The 22,119-nt window shown below is 39.6% G+C and overlaps 1 protein-coding gene across 3 annotated transcripts in view; it reads right to left on the reverse strand.

The window, feature by feature from the left end:
• LOC111863299 (isoleucine--tRNA ligase, mitochondrial) overlaps positions 1 to 22,119 on the reverse strand; it is a 33,165-nt gene that overhangs the window by 7,458 nt on the left and 3,588 nt on the right. For all 3 annotated transcript variants that reach the window (XM_023849491.2, XM_023849490.2, XM_023849492.2), the window contains exons 3-14: positions 19,552 to 19,699; positions 16,048 to 16,196; positions 14,970 to 15,019; positions 12,612 to 12,934; positions 11,474 to 11,643; positions 10,872 to 11,108; positions 9,319 to 9,494; positions 6,532 to 6,670; positions 3,682 to 3,842; positions 2,748 to 2,891; positions 2,061 to 2,280; positions 208 to 314 (exon numbers count right to left, since the gene is read on the reverse strand). In XM_023849491.2, coding sequence (XP_023705259.1) covers positions 208 to 314; positions 2,061 to 2,280; positions 2,748 to 2,891; positions 3,682 to 3,842; positions 6,532 to 6,670; positions 9,319 to 9,494; positions 10,872 to 11,108; positions 11,474 to 11,643; positions 12,612 to 12,934; positions 14,970 to 15,019; positions 16,048 to 16,196; positions 19,552 to 19,699 — 2,024 coding nt within the window. The remainder of the gene's footprint in view (positions 1 to 207; positions 315 to 2,060; positions 2,281 to 2,747; positions 2,892 to 3,681; positions 3,843 to 6,531; positions 6,671 to 9,318; positions 9,495 to 10,871; positions 11,109 to 11,473; positions 11,644 to 12,611; positions 12,935 to 14,969; positions 15,020 to 16,047; positions 16,197 to 19,551; positions 19,700 to 22,119) is intronic.

Below are 22,119 nucleotides of genomic sequence, written 5' to 3' on the forward strand. Positions count from 1 at the left end.
GGTATAGTGTGTTTCAACATAACGTGTCCTAAAGTCATAACAATATGCCACCGGTCCGCCATGTTTAAAAGCACTGGGCATAAAAATACACCACCGGTCCGCAAAGTGTTAAGTATTGTTTAGAGGAAATTCATGCTTTAAATGGTAAAACACATTGCAGCTACCAAGCAAGGCACAACATGATTGCAATGTTGTATCATCACTCACCTATCCTTTGTCAGATGGCAGTAAAGTGCAGACACCTCATTTGTGATGAAGTTGATCAGCATGGTACAGACTCGTTTGATCTGGTAATTCTCATAACATTGGCTCACCTGGTGGGCAGACAGTTATTTTTCTTCCATTATTTATAATAAAAGTTAAATACTTGTCTTTCTTTTTTCTTTCTTCTTGTTATTTAATGATGCTGTCAGTGTTGATACTAGATAGCACCAGTGATAAAAAATCTATCTCTGCAAGAGGCAGTGGAGGCCAATAGGGTTGTGAGACAGCAAGGCTTCCATATTTTCTAGATAATCAGCTCAAAGATGGCAGTAAGGTTCTGAGCCTTATGCGCCAGTTGCTCTTTACTGCCCAGGAAGATTCCTTCATACTCATTTCTGTTAGAGGCTCAGTCAACCACAGGGCCATAGTGTGGCTGGAAAGATTATGTCAATAGAAAATCTAATGACCTCATTGGGAATCAAACCCATGAACTTGGTGGAATGAGAATTGGCAGTAGAAACCATGGTAGTCAGAGAACACTTCCCCCAGTGTAATACTGACCACCACAAATCTCACACCACCTGACCTGGGATCAGACCCAGGCCGTGGCAGTGGGAGGCTTGCGACTAACGGCCTGAGCTGTGGCATGGCCTAATATCCTTGTCCACAGGTTTTTGTGGCTGGAGTTTCATGAACTGCTTTTGTATTCAGAATATGCCACACCAAACACTGAAGGTTCTCAATGTTTTGGCAAACATTAGAGTTGCCATCTTCAGGTTAATGTGTTTGGTCAGTCAGTTGAATCAGGTGAATTGCTGCTAGCCCTTGCTAGCATAGTCATTCTTGGTTCTGGGTCCCATGGGACTCATGAATGTGTTTGAGGGGTTTCCTAACATAGAGCTGGCAATAGGTGGTGAGTCAGAGGTGGATCCATGATTGAACAAAACACAGGAGTGGGGTGCTATCCAACAGGAAGTGACCATGTAGTTACTAAAAATAGGCAATGAAAAAGTTTCAGTACCCAGGCTGTCCTGAAAAGAGGTGATAAAAGAAGCTTCAGCAGCCCCATGTTTAGGGGAACATGTGAAGGGAGAATTATTTGGCAACACCCAATGAAAGAGAGAACATTCAACATTTTGTGTGACATATTTCTGAAAGCTAAGTCATATAATGGTAAAGTATTTAGAAAATTATGTTTCAAAGTAAAAATACAAATTCTTGTAATAATTGCATACCAACAAAACAGTTTTTGAATCAAGGACTTTTCATAATGATGGCAAGACAGGTAAGAATTCTACATATCCAACTGTACATAAAACATATCATCACAGTCAAGTTTCTATGTTTCCAAAGTTGGGTGCATAAGCCACATATATGTAAACATATGTAGAGGTAAAGAACAGATGCTGCATCCTCCAATGGATCTTGGCCTGCCTGTGGAGATACAGTTCCAGTCTCCAATTAGGTGGAGGTAAGTGGGTACAATCATGGCTTAGTTGTCAGCAACAGTTCATGCACAGTCCTCTTCAGTAATAACATGTAATTTTTATGATAAAATGATTCTTACTTTTGAAATACACCTTGCAACATGGCAAAACTGACAGACAGTAAGCTATGGCCTATATAAAACATCTCTTGAGGGCACATCATAACTTGAGAACGCAACCTCTCGGACAAAAAGTCCCATGTGTTAAATAAGACCTCTGGTATGGAGATTTAAGATTCAATTATACATTAAAATAGAATCCAGTAATTCCATGATGATAAAAAGTAATGATCTATGTCACTATATGATGATGATGATGATGATGATGCACCCTCAAACATGTTTAAGATTCAGTTTATGAGCATCTCACATTCTGATTGAAATCGAGCAACAGGTGCAGAAGGTAGCGGTCGAGAATATATAAATTCTCCTCACTATTAACGTCAACATCAGAGGGTAAGTCATGGAGTGTCCCCAGCAGGAAGCGCAGAACAATGCGAATCTTGTGAACTGCCTCAGCACTGGCCTCCAGTACATTCCGACTGACAGGTATGTTTGAGTGCTCTGTTGCATGACAGGCCACCCACCACCTGCACAGCAACATGAATCACAGTATGACAATGTGATCTGAGGTTCTCATACCAGTCAGTACAACAATTACAGTTTTCTGGAATTGATCCCGTGCAGTCCAGTAGATAAGAATCGGAATTCCAGGGGAACTGGCTGCCTCCATCTTCATGTCTCCCCCTGGAGCTTGGGGATGGGGATTGTGGGAGTCAGTTCCCCTGCTATCAACCTGACCAGACTATATGGCATCAAACACACAAGACTGTCATCTCAATATTCACTGCAGCAAGAACTTGAAGCCTCATATGTACACAACCTAAATTCACTGCATCTTTGCCTTTATCAAATCAGGTAATTTAAATCTGCTGTACACAAACATGAGTGTGTCATGTTAGATGAGACAAAGCACAACTGTAGAAAGAACAGAAATTCTAACAAAGGAGAACAAAAATGATTACTTTGAAGACATCCCAGAGGAGTGAAACCATACCTTAGTGTGTCAATACCATAAGCAGGTTCACTCTTCTTGTCTTGTCCTCCATGGGTAATGTCCAGAGGGTCCACCACATTTCCTTGGGACTTGGACATCTTGCGACCTTCTGCATCAACAGCAAAGCCATGAACAAACACTGCTCTATAAAAATCAGAGAAGAACTTGTGATATTTGAGGTCCTGGAGGCAGTGACTATGAGGACTGTTGTCGTATGGAATGTGACATAATGCAGAACCTTAGATGTTTACTTAAAATTTGGAGAAATGTGCAGCTTCCATCTTCAGGACAAACAGTATAGTCTTGTAGATATCCACTTAAGTTTTGAAGTTTTATGTCCATAAACATCCATTAGGCTACAGAGTGCCACATCCAAAAAGACCCTAAGACAGATGCAGCACACCACGAATGAGCATCAGTATTTGAAAGATTTTTTTCTTTTGTTGCACTTCTGGTATACGTTGCTATGAGGGCTGCTGACTGAGGTGGCAACCACATATTACAAGCCTCTTGGAAGGTGCCAAGTGCAGGATGTGTGGACAGGAGGGAGAATCCTACTGCCACATGCTTTGTCTATGCCCACTTCGGCTAGGCACAAAATAGAGATCTTTAGCTCTGCGTGGTTTCAGCCAATAGATATCCACAGAGCCTCAATAAGGATGCTTTTGGCACTAGCATTAGTGTCAGGGACCTAACAAGATCAGAGGTGTACAATGAACCCAGCAGTGGTCTGAGTATTTGGGATGTCTTCTCTAAGTCAATAGCATTACTAAATACAGTGAATCCCTCATTCAGATTTCCCTTTGGGACCAGTGGATGTGAAAGCTAAACTGAGGAAAATCTTAAATGGAGATAATTAAACAATAAGAGTATTGGCTACATGAGGGAGAATTTTAAATTGAGGAACAATAAATAGGGGTTCCACTGTACACACCTGTAAGGAGCCTGCCCCCGAAGAGCCACAGAGGTCATAAGAGATGACTGAAACCATCCGTTGAACTGGTCGAGACCCTCTAGATAAAGGTCAGCAACCTTCTGCCCATTCAGAACAGATGACCATGAGAAACCACTGTCGAACCAGATGTCCAGGATGTCCTTATAACAAGCAACAAATGCATATCACAAACCTGGCACCACACACACTGCAGTTTTGAGTCAAAAGCTGAGGCACTATTATAAGCAAATGCATTGGCATGATTTTGAACAAATCTTCTTCTTCTTATGTTGGATTTGAGGTTCTCAGAGCACTAACTATGAAGAGTAGGATCTGGGATGTAATTCCATGTAGTCCGGTAGAAGTACCATAGCATACCTCTGATATGCTGTTATATCACACAAGATGTCACTCCTCCTCCTCTTCCTCTTCTAGCTTCATTTAAATTTAATATTATACAATACTGTTGGGCATGCAGTAAGCATAGATGATTGAGGCACTATGCTACAAGCCGGAAGGTCGCGGGTTCAAGTCTCGATGAGGTCACTGGATTTTTTTCAATTGACCCAATCCTTCCAGTGGCTATGGCCCTGGGGTTGACTCAGCCTCTGACAGAAGTGAGTACCAAGAATATTCATGGAATATTCTTTGGAGTAAAGGGCAGCCAGCATGCAGGGCTGACAACTTTGCCACCATCTATGAGCCGATTGTCTAGAAAATGTGAGAACCTCAATATCTCACAACCCTATGGGCCTCCACAGCCTGTTACAGGGATACCTTTACTTACTTTATTAGTCACTAGTGCAGCTAGTATAGTGAATGGTTACAGGTTGGATGGCCGAAGGGTTGGAGTTCGAATCCTGGTGCAGACAAGATTTTTCTCCTCTCTGCATTGTCCAGAACAGTTCTGGGCTCACCCAGCCACCTATCCAATGGATACCAGAGGTCCATTTCCTGGTGAGGGGGAGAGGATAGGCCATGAAGCTGACCACTTGCCTCCACTTAGTGCTAAGGTCAAGAATATGTTGCCCTACAAGGTGGTTCAAATATGACCAGGACTGAAATGTGTGTAAACAAGCTGCAGTGCGCAGCAGCTGTGCGATCTTGAGAGAGTGAAGCCACAACCTCCACCCTACCTCCTGTTCGGGTTAGAACCTGTTCAGTCCTGTCTGGGAGTTGCTAGAGTGATGAGTGAATAGAAGGTACCGCGGAGCGTGGAACAACACATTGTGATCAAATTCCTCGTCAGAGAAATCGTCCCATCCTCTGAAATTCACCACAGACTCCAACAACAGTATGGGGACGAGTGTCTCTCATGGATCCATGTGTTTGAATGGTGTAAGTGCTTCAGAGGGGGCAGAGAGCACGTCGAGAATGAACCGCATGATCGTCGGCCGTGAACATCCGTCACCGAGCCAAACATTGATCGTGCAGATGCACTTATTCGTGAGAACAGGCGCATCACTATCAAGGAACTTGGAGCAATGCCGTCCATCAGTGTTGGTAGTGTAGAAGACATTGTGAAATACCACCTGCACTATTGCAAGGTGAATGCACGGTGGGTACCAGGCAGTTTGAGGGACGTGAACAAAATGGTGCACATGCAAGTTGCCAGTTGTATCCTACAGCAGTTTGAAGATGAAGGTGATGCATTTCTGAAGTCTATAGTGACCACCAATGAAACGTGGGTGCACTACTTCATTCCCGAGTCCCAGCAGTCATCATGCGAGTGGTGGCATACCAGTTCTCCCAAACCCAAGAGAGCGCAGAGAAGCCGTTCGGCAGGAAAAGTGATGGCAACGTTCTTCTGGGACTGGCAGGGGGTTATCCATGTAAACTTTCTGACTGATGCCAGAACAGTCAATGCAGCTTATTACTCAGACCTCCTGGCAACAGATGTGAAGGAAAAGATCCGATCCAAGTGGAAGACAGGTGGAAAGCAGGTAGCCTTCCTTCAAGACAATGCACGCCCCCATACGGCCAAAACAACAATGGAAACCCTTCGGAAATTGAAATGGAACCTTCTGACACATTAGCCGTACAGTCCCGATTTGGCCCCAAGTGATTTCTACCAGTTCGGAAGGCTCAAATCAGACTTGCAAGGCATGCAGTTTCTGGACGCTGTCATCCAGACTGTTTGGGAGTGGATATGCCGGCAACCACAAGCCGTTTTTGAAAAGGGCATCAGGATGCTTCCAGAACATTGGAAAAAATGTGTTGACTCCAGAGGGGAGTACGTTGAAGACTGACATGTGCAAGTAAGTGTTTGGCAATTATGGTTTTTAAAAAAAAATTAGTCCCGGTCATATTTGAATCACCTTGTATACACCCACTCACCCACATGTCTTCATGGTGTAGTGCTTAATTAGATAAGCATATGGATTTTGGGAGTGGGGTTTGGGGCTGGGGACCAGTTGATCAACAAAATGTCTCCAGTCTCGCCTTTCTTTCCACAGACTTTCCTTTTCAATTTCTTGCCAGCTCTTTCCTCTCTTCTTGATGTTTTTCTATGTCTGGCTGAACAGTCTTGTTCTGGGTCATTCCATAAATGTCTTAACTCTAACACTTTTCCCCGTATCCTTGTTCTACCCATTCTTTTCACATGGCCAAACCATTCATTCATTCATTCATTCATCAGTAATCTGCCAAGATGACAGGTCCACATTCTCTTCCAAAACAGTTCCTCCACTTGATGGCCAAACCATTATAATAACTTATTTCTAAACCCTACATACTAATTATGAATTACAACTTCTCCTTTAAAAACTTCATTTTTAATTTTACCCATCCTCATTTTCCCCTCAGTATTTCTCAAATATTACATATTACTCTTAAGTTCACCAAACGTACTTGCCCCTTCTCCAGTTCATCTAGTGAAACTGCATGTTCTGATAGCACTTCCTCTGGCACAAGTCTGTCCAAGGGCAGAGTCCACCAGAAATCTCTACCATGCTCATCCAGCAAATAACATAGATGATTAATTAAGGATCTGAAAAAAATATAAATTATGATAAAAAAACTCTGATGTGGCCTAAGAGACATAAGCAGATTGTATGCAACAAGAATGAAGTTACTACAGTGCACTACAAATCAGACAAGATAACAAGACTGGAAATGTTGCAGTCAATAATGTACACAAAATTACCAATAGCATTCTTCAAAATGTATTAAGATTACTTACAAATGGGAACAGTAAAATACAAATTAGCGAAAGTCTTCTATATCAAATTTCAACAAAATCTATAAAAATTTACAGACTATATGGAAATGTCCATTACGACCTTATGTAAACCAGGGTTTATTTTGGATCAATATGGTTTAAAACTGGAACTGTCCAACAATTCCTGATGGAAGCTGTATAAATTAATTTTCAGCAGAATTCATAAACTGATTTATGGGCTACATGGAAAAGCCCATTCATGACCTTACACAAGCCTGGCTTCATTATGAATCAGCACGGCAGAAGATCAGTACCATCTCACAACAACGCACAATCAAGGGGCAAAGTGAATATTAAGTAAACAAACATAACATAACAATAGTAACAACAATCAAAAACAATATTAACATGTGTGATTTTGTAGATTACAGATTGCAGATGTACCACAACAGGCTTACGAACAGAAAAACAGGCTGCTGCAATAAAACTTTTGAAGAAAAGGAAAGAGATCTAAATAAGTGGGCAATGCCCCTTGTGAGGTGTAATACGAATTTTACGAAATTTAAAAAAGAAAAAATTTTATAAAAAATTTTAATAGATTCTATTTGATTCAAATTCAGTGAACTACAGCATATGCTATTTTAGCGCATACTAGTGAGACTATGATTATGAAGTTCTGAATCATGAAGCATGCTGTTTGCATATGTGATGAATGGATAATAGTTGAGTGTAGTAGTTTTAGCATAGTAAAACAGCTGAAGATGGCTGTTTAGGGATGAAACATGTCAAAAGTGAAAGTGAAAAAAAGAAGGAACAATTTGTCCATATTTCATGGACTGTGTAACACATAAACAGTTTTAGATATAGTAACGCAACAGGATGCTTAAATATAGGATTCCAATATCACAAAACATGATGGAAGTCTCCCATATTCACCTTCATCAGTACCTGAGAAATTGATTATGGGACATAAGAAAATATGCATTTATGGGCTTACATAAACTAGGCTTTATTGTGTATCAATGTGGTTGAAAATTGGAACTGTTCAACACCTTCTAGTAAGTCTCCCATGTCATGTTCAAAGAAAATTTGTCGAACAGTATACAGGCACTTATTTCTTTTTTTCTTTGTAAAGAACGCCTAAAAACCTAGTAAAATGAGCAAAATCTGTAAGTAGAACCACTACACACAAGAATAGATTTTAAGCTTTTACAGCAAGTCAAAGCAATAAAATTCTGTCGGGCAATCAGTTGAGTCATGGTTGAGCAACAAACCAATGTATCTGTGACTGATTATCAAATCTGTTACAATATCATTAACAATGACAATGCTCATTGCCTGAAAGAATTTTAGTATGCTACAACAAAATATGATGAAATTATGGATTCTGTAGTATGGAAATGTGTTATACACGGATAACAAGCAGATTTGTTTGGTAGTTCAACCCTATTATTACTAAGCCCCACCACAGAACTTACTTTTTTTTTTTAAATTCACTTAGTGGGGGGTGGAGTCCGACTGGGTCCACTCGGCATGGCGGCCACTGATTGGCCTATTGTACCTGCCCTGGGTGATTATGATGATTGAGAATTTGGTGGAATGAAGATTGGCAGGGGAAACCAAAGTACCTGGAGAAAACCTATCCCAGCGCCACTTTGTCCACCACAAATCCCACTCGACCAGACCCGGGATCGAACCCAGGCCGCCATGGTGGGAAGCCATTGACTAACCACTTGAGCTATGATGCGGCCACAGAACTTACTTACTTACTTATGGAGCTGAGCCCTTCTTGAGGAGCCACCAATTGTCCAGCCACTCAAAAATTTCCCACCTTTTTATGGAACCTGAAGGTTCATTACCATGTTCACAAGAGCCCTCCATTGGTCCCTACCCTGAGTCAGATCAATCAAATCCATACCATCCCATCCTATCTCTCTAAGATCCATTTTAATATTGTCTACCCACCTGCACCTTGGTCTTCCCAGTGGTCTCTTTCCTTCTGGCTTTCCCACCAATATCCTATATCCATTCCTCTTCTCCCCCATTCGTGCTATCACAGTAAATTATCTTCCCTAAGACACCAAAATATAAGTTTTATAACCATAGAATTTGATACATTTTTTGTAGTTACGCATAAGGAAACAGTGATGGCAGAAAGGGAACATATACATTATATGGACCATATTCTGAGTCAGGTCAATCAATCCGGTCGCCATTTTCACATCCTACTTCCCTATATCCAACTTCAGTATTAGCCTCCCGTCTATGCCTAAGTCTTCCTCATGGTCTTGTCTCCTATAGTTTCCCAAATAGTATTTCAATTTGCAGTTTTCTTTTCTGCCACGTATGCCACATGTCCCACACATCACATTCTTGACTTAAAACACCCTAGCAATGCTAGGTCAGTACAAATTATGAAGCTCCTCCCCAAGCCAAACCAAAAGTTCTTTAAATATGAAGAGAAAGTGAAAACTTACTCTGTGAGGATGGGGGTTCCAGAAGTCTTGTGGTAGAACACTGGTAAAGGGACACCCCATACCCTCTGGCGAGAGATGCACCAGTACGGCCGTCGTTCAAGCTGTGCTAATAATCCACCTCCACTCTTTGCACTGCCACCATGCTCAGGAAAGATCTTAACTGTTTTCAAAGCTTCCTGCAATGTTATTAATAACAATCATTTTAAGTCTTTTTACACGCTTATTCATTTATGGTTTATTTAATGATGCTCAGACTAAATAGTGCTAAATATTATTTGTTCAATCTTCCTGGTGTACACCAGTTTACAGTACATACAGTTTCCAAATTCAATGCCTGTTATTTTGCCTACATCATTGGCCTTTATGTTCATCTATTGCAGATATAAATCAATCATTACAAAGCCAATGATCATAACCATTACTGAACTGCACTACAATAAGTATTAGTTTTCTTTCATTTTGTGAAATACTAAACAAAGTACGCATGCTTCATTAGCAATAAGGAGAGAGAAGGAAATTAAAAGATGTAAAATATGAGGTGATGAGTTTGACTTACAGGTCACATTGGATGGAGTGATTTATATTTGTAATGAGGTGATGAAGTAGGAGGAAGAGAAGCAGAAGGTAGTAAAATGGAGTAATACAGATATTTTCTTGAATTGTTTGTTAGGTTGATTTTCCACATGATGTACTACCCACTGTCTAGTCGCTGGGCATTTATGGGTATAAATTTGATGGAAGTATGTTATTGTAATAGACCATCTGTTTTAAATAACACCTGACAGTAAACAATGAAGACGGTCGCAAATGGTTTCTTACAGCTCATTTCCTTCTATCTTGTAGAGGAATATGTTAATTAATAGTTTCCAAATTTTAAGGTTCTTGCTATGAAATAGCTGATTATATATACTGAATTTTTATTATATATTCTAATTTTTAAATGCTGCTGAAATGTATTATATTTGGACTGTTAAATTAAGTATTTGTAGTTATATGATGGAGATAACTGCATCAAACTTCTATATTCTGAATAGGTTTTTGTATTATTTTATGATGGTGACAATGATAATCCTATATCTGCATAAATTTGATCATATTTGAATATTTTATATACAAATTTTGTATTGTGACTGTATTGCATGTTGATGGGTCCATTGTTTTTATGTATGTGTTTATGTATTTTGACATGTTCTATATCCTATGGCATGCATGACCTGAAAGGATCTATGGAATTTAAAATAAAGTGGAAGTCCTATCTTATGGGTCATTACACTGCACAGACCATTACACAGAATTAAATCCCAGAAGATAGAACTCTTCATAACCACTGCTGCAAGAATCTCAAATCCTATGTTACAAATTAAGTTGGGTACGAAAGGGTTAAAGCTGGTGGACCTCACAGGAAGAAACCAATATTAGAACCTGACTCATGTTCATTAGAAACCATCCCATTCACAAATGCATAGTGAAGTAATGACCAACTAGTACTAGTGGTGACATTTCTTAGCATTTAAATGAAAATGTATAAAAATCTCTGAAGCAGCATAACTTACAATGGCCTTCTGTTTGATTGCATTGGTGTCAATAAACCATTGGCAGCAGGCACGCAGAATGACAGGTTGCTTGGTGCGCCAATCATATGGGTAACTGTGCACCAGCTGCTCCGAGTGAAGAATATTCTCAGACATGAGAGTCATCACTGCTTCGTTCCCTTCGGATAAGACAGACAGTCCTTGCAGAGCAGGGCCCGCATCTTCTGTGTAACAGCCAGCCTCATCCACAAAACATTCCTGCACAAAGCAGCACATCTTACAATTTCATGTCAGGCACTATCCTAGTATGTGACTAGAGAGCCTGAGGAAACCAATCAGGATTCTGTTCTATCCAGGAGAACCTCTCTTTTCACTGAAAATGTTGACACATGAGCGACAGCAAGAAAGCTGTTTCATCATCAGTGGAAGAAATGCTGGGACACAGTCCACCCAGAGGCTTAAAGGTAGCAACCCTGCCACTGGACTGCCACTCTTTGGTTGCAGCCAATTGATGGGACTTTCAATTGCTTCCAAGTATTACAAAAACAGGACCAGACTAGTTACATAAAAAGAAAACAAAATTCCCTGAAACACAAATCAATGAGTCCTGGTGATCTACTTACAATACGAATGGAATGTTCAAGAGCCACGAGGTAGTCTTCAGGGCCATGGGCTGGGGCACTGTGCACCAATCCAGTTCCCTTGGTGGTCGTGACGTGTGCAGCAGGCAGAAATGGTTGCACTTGTTCTGATCTGCAGGGATGAATGTAGCGAGCACCTCCTAAGCTACTGCCTGTAATTGTAGAGATAAAAAGTCAAAAACATTTGTCATGACTTTCATAATGATCAGAACTGTAGTATATTAGCTGCCACAAACATCACATTAATTTGACAACAGCACAGCATGATGTGGGTGCAGCATTACTGAGTTCAGGACTCTTTCACTTCAAGCATTAAATCTTGGTATCACTAGTGGAATACCAACTGAACATTCAATGAGAAAATTTGACAACTCCATCTCTAGCTACAGTTTCCACAGAAGAAACCTGCCACAGATCCACTCTTACGCATTACAGGCCGTGAGGAGCAGTGTGAAATCATGGATTCATGGATTCACCGAATATGCACATTTTGAAAAGTTCCAGAAACACAACTTGAGAGAATAAGCATAATAATAAGTACAGAGGTAGCTTTTCTTGGTGAAGGTTGACACAAATACCACCTGAAACACTGTTTGTTGCTGATGTCTTCTAGTACTATAAAAACCAAACAAGACTAATTTTGTGTTTGTTTTACATGGAAGCAACATGATGACAAACACTGTCGTGCTTAGACTAATTACATGAAGACAAGACGAAATCTCATTTTTCACATTTTTGATGGTCTCATGAACAGGCAAGTGATTTAATGTTCCTTGATTAAAGATTTTCCCTCAATTAAATTTGAATTTTAATGTCACCAGAGTTAAGTTACCCCCATTTAAGTTTCTCCTCAGAGCAGTATTTAAATCCACTGCTCCCAAAGAAACCTTAAACAGTGGTTTCAATGTTAGTACCATTATTTCCTAAACTTGCAGAAAAACCTGCTCCAGTGCAAATTCGTCCACACATGAAGTCACCCACAATTAAAACTAATTGAAAAGCCAGCATCTAACTGCCTGATATTTACTCATTTGAATCCCACAATTTACTTGGAATAATAAGACTCATCCTTATAGACTTCCTTTAGTTTCACACAAGCATAACGTTCATACTACTGCACCTGGAAATGTGGTAACAATCTCAACTCGTCGACAAAGTTTCTGTTGCAGCATTTCCACCAATTCTGAAGCAACAATATACATCTCTCCACTGTGACCATCAATAGACACGAGGCTGTATGACAGGTCAGGGTTAAAACAAACAGCCTGGTTGACGGGAAGTGTCCATGGAGTGGTGGTCCAAATCAAAGCAAACACTGAAGCTATGTGTGGTGGGATAAAAGAACAAATGGCATCAGGGACTCTCTGCATCAGGAGCCGGACTGTAATGGCCATGCTGCAGTGAGCAGGGTTATATTCCAGCTCAGCCTCGGCAAGAGCCGTCCTGTGGACAGAGTAGTAAAAAAACATGTCACTCTCCTTCAAGACATTCTCTCTTCCATATCCCAGCATAGTTATGGCAGAAATATTAGAATTACTAATGAAAACTAAGCAAATTAAGAAATGCACACATAGTATAACAATTTTGAAGTATTCATTCCCTTTTATTTAATATCCTGAAAACCGTAAGACTTGCAGAAAATTATGATGGACAAAAAATGTTTCATTTTCCTCTGCAACTTTGTTCCAAACATCTTTCACTGTAGTAAGTATATAGTGAGTTATGATCAAGAAGCATGCAGGTCTTCATGTAAAATGTCAGCTGTCTTTCTCTGATTTTAATCAAAATAAAAAAAGTGATAAATTTTAGTTAAAATTTTTTATATAATGTTTTAAACAATTTTTATAAAAATAAATTACCTGTTCTCAAGTGTTATGTGCATGCAAAATTATAAAAGGGGCTACATAGGGTCATGAATTTGACTGAGGAGGAATGCCTCAGACCTGAAGTTTACATGGCGGTGAAAATTCATATTGCAGTCTTCTGAATTATGGTAAAAGGCAGACTGGCATTTTGATATCAATATTTGGAAGAACCTAACTATTTCTATCTTCATGTCCAAAACATTGGTAACCATCTAACAGACTATACAGTTTCTTAATCCAATAATAATATTGTCACATGTTAGTGATCAGACATGGGATATGGATTGATAATTGATTTAGTGAACTTTTACAAATCATAACTACAAGTAATTATAGCGTTCTTGCTAATTCATGCACTCACCTTCTCACTACAGCACACACTAAGTCTTCTTACCTTCTTTTCACTAGCTGTTGCTAGGCTACAGGTACCTCACTAATCTACACACTTCACAATTCATTAAAATGTGCTAAGTTTTCTCAGTTCACCATGTCTTCACATACTCATTGCTTGGTAGTGACTTTTGACAACACAAATTCCCTTCATTGCTTTTGTGCTCAACAGCTGTTGTCCTCGCTGGCCGGTGATTCTCAACTCATGATTGACTTTCCACTTCAACTCAAAGTTGAAGTCAGAGTTACTTTACAACTGGCCACGCCATAGCTCAAGCAGTTAGTTGCTGGGTTCCCACTGCGGCGGCCTGGGTTCGATCCTGGGGTCTGGTCAAGTGGGATTTGTGGTGGACAATGTGGTGCTGGGGCGGGTTTTCTCCGAGTACTTTGGTTTCCCCTGCCAATCTTCATTCCACCAAATCCTCCATCATCATAATCACCTGGGGCAGGCTACAATAGGCCAATCAGTGGCCGCCGTGCTGAGTGGACCCAGTTGGACTCCACCCCCAACTAAAAAACGAAAACTACTTTACAACTGGTGGTTTACCACCAATCAGTTTGTCTTGCCACCAAGCCCCTTGAGACTTATGACCAGCAATTCTTTTTTTTAACTGAACACTTGCTTTCACAGTCCTCATGTAACATCCCCTCTGACAAGAGGATGGATCTGTCATTTACAATTACTGCTGGCCCTTGCCAGTGCAGTGATTCTCAGGTCTGAGTCCTGCAGGACTCATGACCACATTTTACTGTCTCAAATTCGAGACTCCCCAACCTGCAGGGTGAGGTCCTCATATTTATATACCCCAGGAACAGGGTGGTCCAGTTATACTCCCCCAGACTGGGTTCCATTTTCATTGCCTCCTATGACCCACAGGGCTACAGTGAAAGTATTCAACCTCACCTCCTGTTCCACTTATACTTCTGGCTGAGCTCTCCTTATATAACTATGGCACAGACAGCACAGAAAACAATGTCTCCAACTGCTGTAGCAGCTGCTGCCCAGCAATGGGCTGGGCATTGTTACATTACCACACAACAGACAATGATTAAGTAGTTATGTCACAATATGAAAGGAACAATAACCTGGAATCAGATGTAAATAATATAACCCTCTTTCTATTCTTAGGCTAAGATATGAAAAGTGAAACAAGCATTACTACTAGTACCATCTGTTCTAATACCAGCCACACCACACTTGTTTTTTTCTCAGTAATTATTACCTTGAAGATGGTGACCAGAATACAGGCTTTACATCTCGATAAACTAAGTCCTGTAAAGAAAAAAGAATTAGCAATTAATAACAGGGATTTTGCAGACATTTCATGTGCAAAGCACAAGCACCTGCTCTCCATCCAGAATATGACTCCTTTCCTTGTCAGCATCGCTATATTGTCACACATATGAGTGACTATAGACAGGGTTTGCATTGGTAAATAGATTTACTGAACACTCACAGATCATAATTACAAGTAACTACAGCACTATTGCTAATTCACACACTTTACAATTCACTACAGCACGCACTAAGTCTTTTGAGTCTGCTGTGCCTTCACCAGTCATTGCCTAATAACGGCTTCCAACTACTGATGTTCCCCTTACTCTGGGTTCCCAAACTGTCCCCATGCCTCAGCTACCAGCTTCTTAGAGCAACAGCTCATAAGGACTGAACCGCAGCACTCCACTAACTCACTCACTCACCAACCAACTAGCTCCACTCCACTGCATTAGCTCGACTCAGTCTATTGAGTGATACAGCCTCAGTGTTGACCCAACAGAAAATGCCATTCCTCTGTTCATGTGGAGGGCATGGTATCACATGTTCCATTGCAGCGGCATTGTCCACCTGGTGCCAGACAGCATGGCAACACCGCTTCCAACAGCTCTCCTACCATTGCATGACATCACTGCGGATGTGAGGTGTTCCTATGTTGTGTGCGCAACCACCGTTATGCTGACAAGCTGTTTACTGTGCTATAGCCTTGTAATGGCTCTCCACATGCTACAATATACAAGCTAAACTCTTAAAGATGGAATTACTGTTTACTCACGTAATTAAAAGAAAAAGATCGGGAATGAAGACTCAAAGCACAACCAAGAATTCCAACAATATTTGCATATTCCTTTAACAGCTATCATATATACTGGCAGAAGTATGGAGTAAATTTCACGATGCTTTTACATGTTCTCTTTAGGTCTGAAGCAGGAATGAGATAGGTAAGTTAATATATTTAAATTTCATGAAAAGCATAACAAGTCTAGCAAAAATTAAAATATAATCAGATACAGAGTTATGCATACCATTTCATACAGTCTGTGAAACTGCCGCAATAGGTTCTTCACGTACTGCTTATCAAATGTGAAGTAACATTTATCCCAGTCAGCCATAACACCCCATGAACGAAATGCTTCTTTTTGGTCTGCAATTGCTTCTCTAGCAAACTGTTCAGCTGTATAAAAATAAGTCAATGGTAAAGAAAGGAATAACTTCCTAATCATCTAATTAATGTAGAAGCAGGGCTGGAAATGGGGGCAGGCACAGATACACAGATACACTTCATCTACTTTGTACCATGCAGCCTCATTTTGAGAAGGCTGATTCCAGTGCCTTAAGACATCAGACTATCAGTCCCAGGAACAAGTTAATGAGCCCGTGTTATAACAATTTCGGTTTAATATGTGTTGGTCATTCCCCCAGGCTCTTCTATGGATGTGGTGCAATTCTCTAGTTCTGAACATTCATTGCCATCCCTGCTCCCAAGGGCCTGGTGACCTAGGTATAAGGTGCTGGGCTTCTGAGACAAAGTTTCAAGTTTAAAACTGCTGGACCCACTGCAGATTTCTCCAAATATCTTTCCATTTCCTTGTCCATGACAAATGGAAAAAATGTGAGAAAAAATAAGGTATACACCACAGTTAAAGAGTCCATGTAGAGATGTGGTTCACTTTGCAGGTCATACCATAATCATTCAAGCATTTGAGCTAATATAGTTTATATTACCTGTAATTTATTTAATATGTTTCAAAACATAGAAAAACTCCCGAAGTTTCATACCTGTTCATTATAAACCCTCAATATGTGCACCTTGTGTCACACAGCCCATAACCAACTGAGAGTCAATTTCTTGCCAGACTCACTGCAACATATCCATTGTTACTCCTCCCAAATCAGCCACCATTCGATTCCGTAGCTCCTGCAGATTCCTGGGCAATGGAGGCATGTAGACAGTGTATTTCATGTAGCCTCACAAGAAGAAATCGCAGGGTGTCAGGTCTGGGGACCTGGGTGGCTACCAGAGCAATGGATTGTCATTGGGCCCATGGCATCTCATCCATCACTGAGGAAGCATATGATTCAAAACTTCAAGAACCTCCCTATGAAAATGTGGCAAAGCCCCCATCTTGCTAGAAGATGCAATCATCAAAATCTTGATTCAGTTCAGAAAACAGCAAGTTTTCTAGCTTGTTCAGGTACAAGAAGCCAGAGACAGTTGTTTCTGCAAAGATGAATGGCCCGTATATCTTTGTGAAGAATATGGCACAGAAGACATTTAGTTTAGGTGAATCACGATCATGCTCAATTGCTTCATGTGGGTGTGCTGTGCCCCACATTCGCATGTTATGGCAATACATTTTTCCACTTCATTGAAAGGTAGCCTCATTGGAAAAAATGAGACAACATGAAAAGGTGTCATCTTCTTCCAGTCTCCTTTGCATTTCTGTGGAAAAGTTAAACCTGCTCATTTTATCCAGAGGGGCTAGGGCCTGCAGTAACTGATTTTTAAGCTTTCATAACCAATCATTTGCGTAGAACTCTCCATAGTGCTGTTTGAAGTATGCTTAACTTGCGGCTACCGTGGCTTAGCAATTGATGTGGGCTCCGTGAATAGTAAAAGTAAACCTATCCCCGTAACAGGCCATGAAGACCCGTAGGGTTGTGAGAAGTTGAGGGTCCCACATTATCTAGACAATCGGCTCAAAGATGGCGGTAAGATTGTCAGCCTTATGCGCCAGCTGCGCTTTACTCCGCAGGAAAATTATTTAATTCCTGGTACTCATTTCTGTTAGAGGCTGAGTTAACCCCAGTGCCATAGTGCGGCCAGAAGGATTAGGTCAATTGAAAAATATCCAATAACCTCATCGGGACTTGAACTTGCGACCTTTCGACTTGTAGCATAGTGCCTCAATCAACTACGCTACCACGTGCCCTGGGCTCCATGAATAAGATTCCATAATTCGATTTACATTTTCCTCTGATATTCTGGGCTGTCCTGGACTTTTCCCCTTGCAAATGCACCCTTTCTCCTGGAACTGTTGATACCACCAAAGAATGTTTGTCTTATGTGGTGGATCACTATGAAATTGTTTGCAAAAATCATGTTGCACAATGACGACTTCACAAATTGCAGAACACAGAACACCTTTTGTTCTGGAAGCGCCATTTTCGTTTACAGTGCTGCCTAGTTGCAGTAAACAAAAACATGTTTGAATGCAGATGGTAGATGAAACTTAGGGAGCTTCTCTATGTTTTGAAATATATTAAATTGTTTTCAGGCAATAATTAAAATAATTACAGTAATTTAAAATGGTAGCATTATTTTTGTAAGATCCTGTATATCTGTGATCAAAATGGATCAAATAAGGGTGGCTAAGAATACTGTCACATATTCTAGTAAGGCGACAAGTAATTAATGGGATTTCTGGATTGATGAATCGATTTATTGGGCAACCACCAGGCAGATCTACAAATACTTGTAACACTTCAAAAGGTTACTAGAACAACAACACACAAAGTCTTCAAAACTTTCACTCTTAGATGCTTCTCGTACAAATTTGGTGAGCTGGTCTGTATCCAGATTCTTCTCTTCTGTTTTGTTCTCGGACTGGGCTTTTACTACTTGGTAGGACTCTCCACTATCTGTGTCCTGTACTCCTTGTTCTGTTGACATAAGATGGCTTCACGCTCACTGGACATAAAACAATCAGTGCAACTTCTTTTCTTTTTTTGCCATTGTCACCGAAATGTGTCTTTCGTTGCTCTGTGAACAATATTCACCTATCTGTTGCAATGGAAACGCTTCTGCATGCATTGCCTAGGAATTGATGTTTCTGTCATAACCCGGGAGACATGTTTCAACAAGTTGTTAGCTAGCAATGGTTTTACATGTCACAATATATATTTGAAAGCAATCCTGAGGTAGAAAAAAAAATAGGAAAGTCCAGATTAAGGTGGATGGAAGATGGACAGACTGATGAGATAGAGAAAGTCAAATAATGAGGATAATGGACACGTGTCACAAGAGAGGCCAAGGTCCTTACAGGACCACAGAACCAAGAAATGTGTAGTAAGTATGTCTGCTGTATGTCATTTATCTGATTACGGTTAATTTGATCACCTTAACAATACTGAAATTAAGAGAAAAGATATAATTTATCTGTAAAGGAGTATGGACACTTCTTCTTAACACTTCTTTCATTATGAATGGAAAGTAATAAATAAGAATCACTAACTTAACGTACATCTCTATATGACAGTTACGGAAAGTTTGCAGGAATGTTGATAAATGTGCCATCTGATGGCATACAATAAATACATAAAATAAAACATGACATTTCATTTTGAATGTCTCCCATTCAAATTACAAGTTCAGATATGCTCAGCTTGTGAATGCTATAGCTATCTATATAGCTATAGATCAATGGCCAAATTATCTTTCAGCCAGTAGCTATAGACATAAACATTTTCAAATAGGCACTGCTAGTTTCTATTTGAAAATTACTTAACTTTGTATTAAGTACACAAACCTTTCTTTCGGATGGTGACAGCTGACAAATTGGTTTCCCCAACCAAAGCTTTCAGTTCAATGGGCAGCCCATGACAGTCCCAACCAGGAACATAATGGATTTGATAACCCTGAAGCAATTTTTGGCGAATGATGATGTCCTTCAAAATCTGTAGAAAGTTTCACCGAGTCAGATTCAACAGCAGACATGAATGCTTGTGAAATTATTCCAGCACAAGACAACTGCAAAATGTTAGAATGGTGTCCATTTAAACAGAGGTACAAACTGTGTTAAAAGACACTGAAGATCATATGCCAAAATTAAACTTAATTATAATGATGGGAAGATCACACAGATAAAATGAGTGAAGAAAGGAGGCGACAGATAATTCAAAATTATAAATCTATTGGATGATAAAGTAGAAAACAGAAATGTGAAAATAAAGTAATGTAAAATTATCCTTATGCTTGGTTAAACACACCATGAAGACATATGGGTGAGTAGCATTACATACATACATAAAGTATTTCACATTTCACAAGCCAAAAATACAATGGACATGAAACTGGTCACAAGCATAACACAAACAAACAAAACAGAAAGACAATACAAAGCTAAACAAACACTAACTATTTACTGTATGCTCCAAAATTCATCAACTGTATAAAATGAGTTATTCATGAGATATGAAAATAAATTATTTTTAAAACTGATTCTATCCTTTCTAAGACTTTGAATGGTTTTTGGCAATCTATTAAATAACCTAGTACCAGTAAACATAATGCCCTTCTGGAAAACAGAAAGATTTGAAGTTGGAATATAAATTTGAATTTTGCTTCTAGTGTTCAGGCCATGAACCTCTGAACCTGAACAGAAATTATTTTATCACAAACATCATCAAAGAAAAAATATATTCACAACAATGGTAAAATATCTAATTTCTTAAAAAGATTTCTACATGAGTCTCTGGGTCCCACTCCCAATATGATCCCTATTACTTTCTTTTTTAATCTGAAAATTCTAGAATTATTAGTCGAATTGCCCCAGAGGACTACTCCATACTTAATGACAGAATGAAAGTAAGAAATATATACTTTTCAATGGGTTTTTAAATTCATAAAATAAGATAAACTCCTAATTACAAAAATAGCAGGACTGAGTTTAGAAAGCATGTCTTCCACATGACTCTTCCAATTCAATCTATTATCAATTTGTATACCCAAAAATGTTATTACAGGGACTTCATTCATTACCATGTTTCCAATGGATACTACCAGCAAAGAGTTTGCAGACTGTTTAGGAGAAAAATTAATAATAGTACTTTTGTTAATATTTAAGACTAACTTGTTCACTATAAACCAATTTACAATGAGAGACAAGGTATCCGCAACTTTGTGCTTAAGTGCACAATGATTTTTTCCAGTGACCTAAATACTGGGGTCATCCACAAAGAGAAAAACATTGGCAAATTTATTGATGCATAATTGCAAGTTACTATTATAAATAATAAACAGAAGTGGTCCTAAGACCGACCCCTGAGGAACTCCTTGCTTAACTCTTTCTCATTTGGAGAAATAATCATGATCATCATCAATTCTGAGATACACTGTTTTTTATCTGATAGATAGGATTTATAACAATTTAAATTACAATCCTGAACACCATACTACTCTAATTTGGATATCAATATCTCATAATTAACACAATCAAACACCTTGGCAAGGTCACATAAAATCCCAACAGTTAGAAGTTTATCATTCCAGGCTTGAAGTATGTCAGTGGTACATGAAAAAACAGCATGATCAGTTGATAAGTCTTTCCTAAAACAAAACTGTTTCTGCACCAATATATTATTCACTTGTAGATGCTGATTTAATCTATGATACATATTTTTTTCTAAAACTTTACTAAATACAGTCAACATAGAAAGAGGTCTATAGTTTGCTGTCAGCTTTATCACCTTTTTTATACAAAGGCTTTATGACTGCATACTTCAATCAGGAAATGCGTCAGTCATAATGGACATGTTGCAAAAATAAGAAAATGGCTTACTTATAGCCATGTTACACAATTTTAATATTTTTGACATGATACCATCATAGCCAGATCCATCATTCTTAAACCTGGCACTAGACAGAGGTGAGTGGTCGGATTCATAAGCTAGCTGCTTTACCACAAGGGAAGCAGCTTCTAGTAATCATTGGATAGGAGGCTGGATGGACTTCAAACCAGTCTGGATGCTATGGAGAACACAGACACAGACTCTCTTGCCCAACAGGAATCAAGCTTTGATTCCTATGTAATCTAGCCCACAGCCCAACCGGGCTACCCCAGAATAAAGATGAGATGGTGAACAGAGACTTCTGAGGCTGGTGTAGACAGTAAAAGTTACCTAATGTACAGATACGAAGACAAACTTTATGAAACTCTAAAAAATACTTTGAACCTATGTGAGGATTAAAAATTGTTATTAAACCTCAGCATCACTGGTTAGCACATTCACTGCAAGTCCCACCACCTGATAGGCTGCAGGTTACCATGTGCCAGCATTAATCCTGCCAAAGGGCAGGTTGATACCACCATCTATGG

Source organism: Cryptotermes secundus, unplaced genomic scaffold (assembly GCF_002891405.2).
Source record: "Cryptotermes secundus unplaced genomic scaffold, Csec_1.0 scaffold9, whole genome shotgun sequence".
Classification (NCBI taxonomy): domain Eukaryota; kingdom Metazoa; phylum Arthropoda; class Insecta; order Blattodea; family Kalotermitidae; genus Cryptotermes; species Cryptotermes secundus.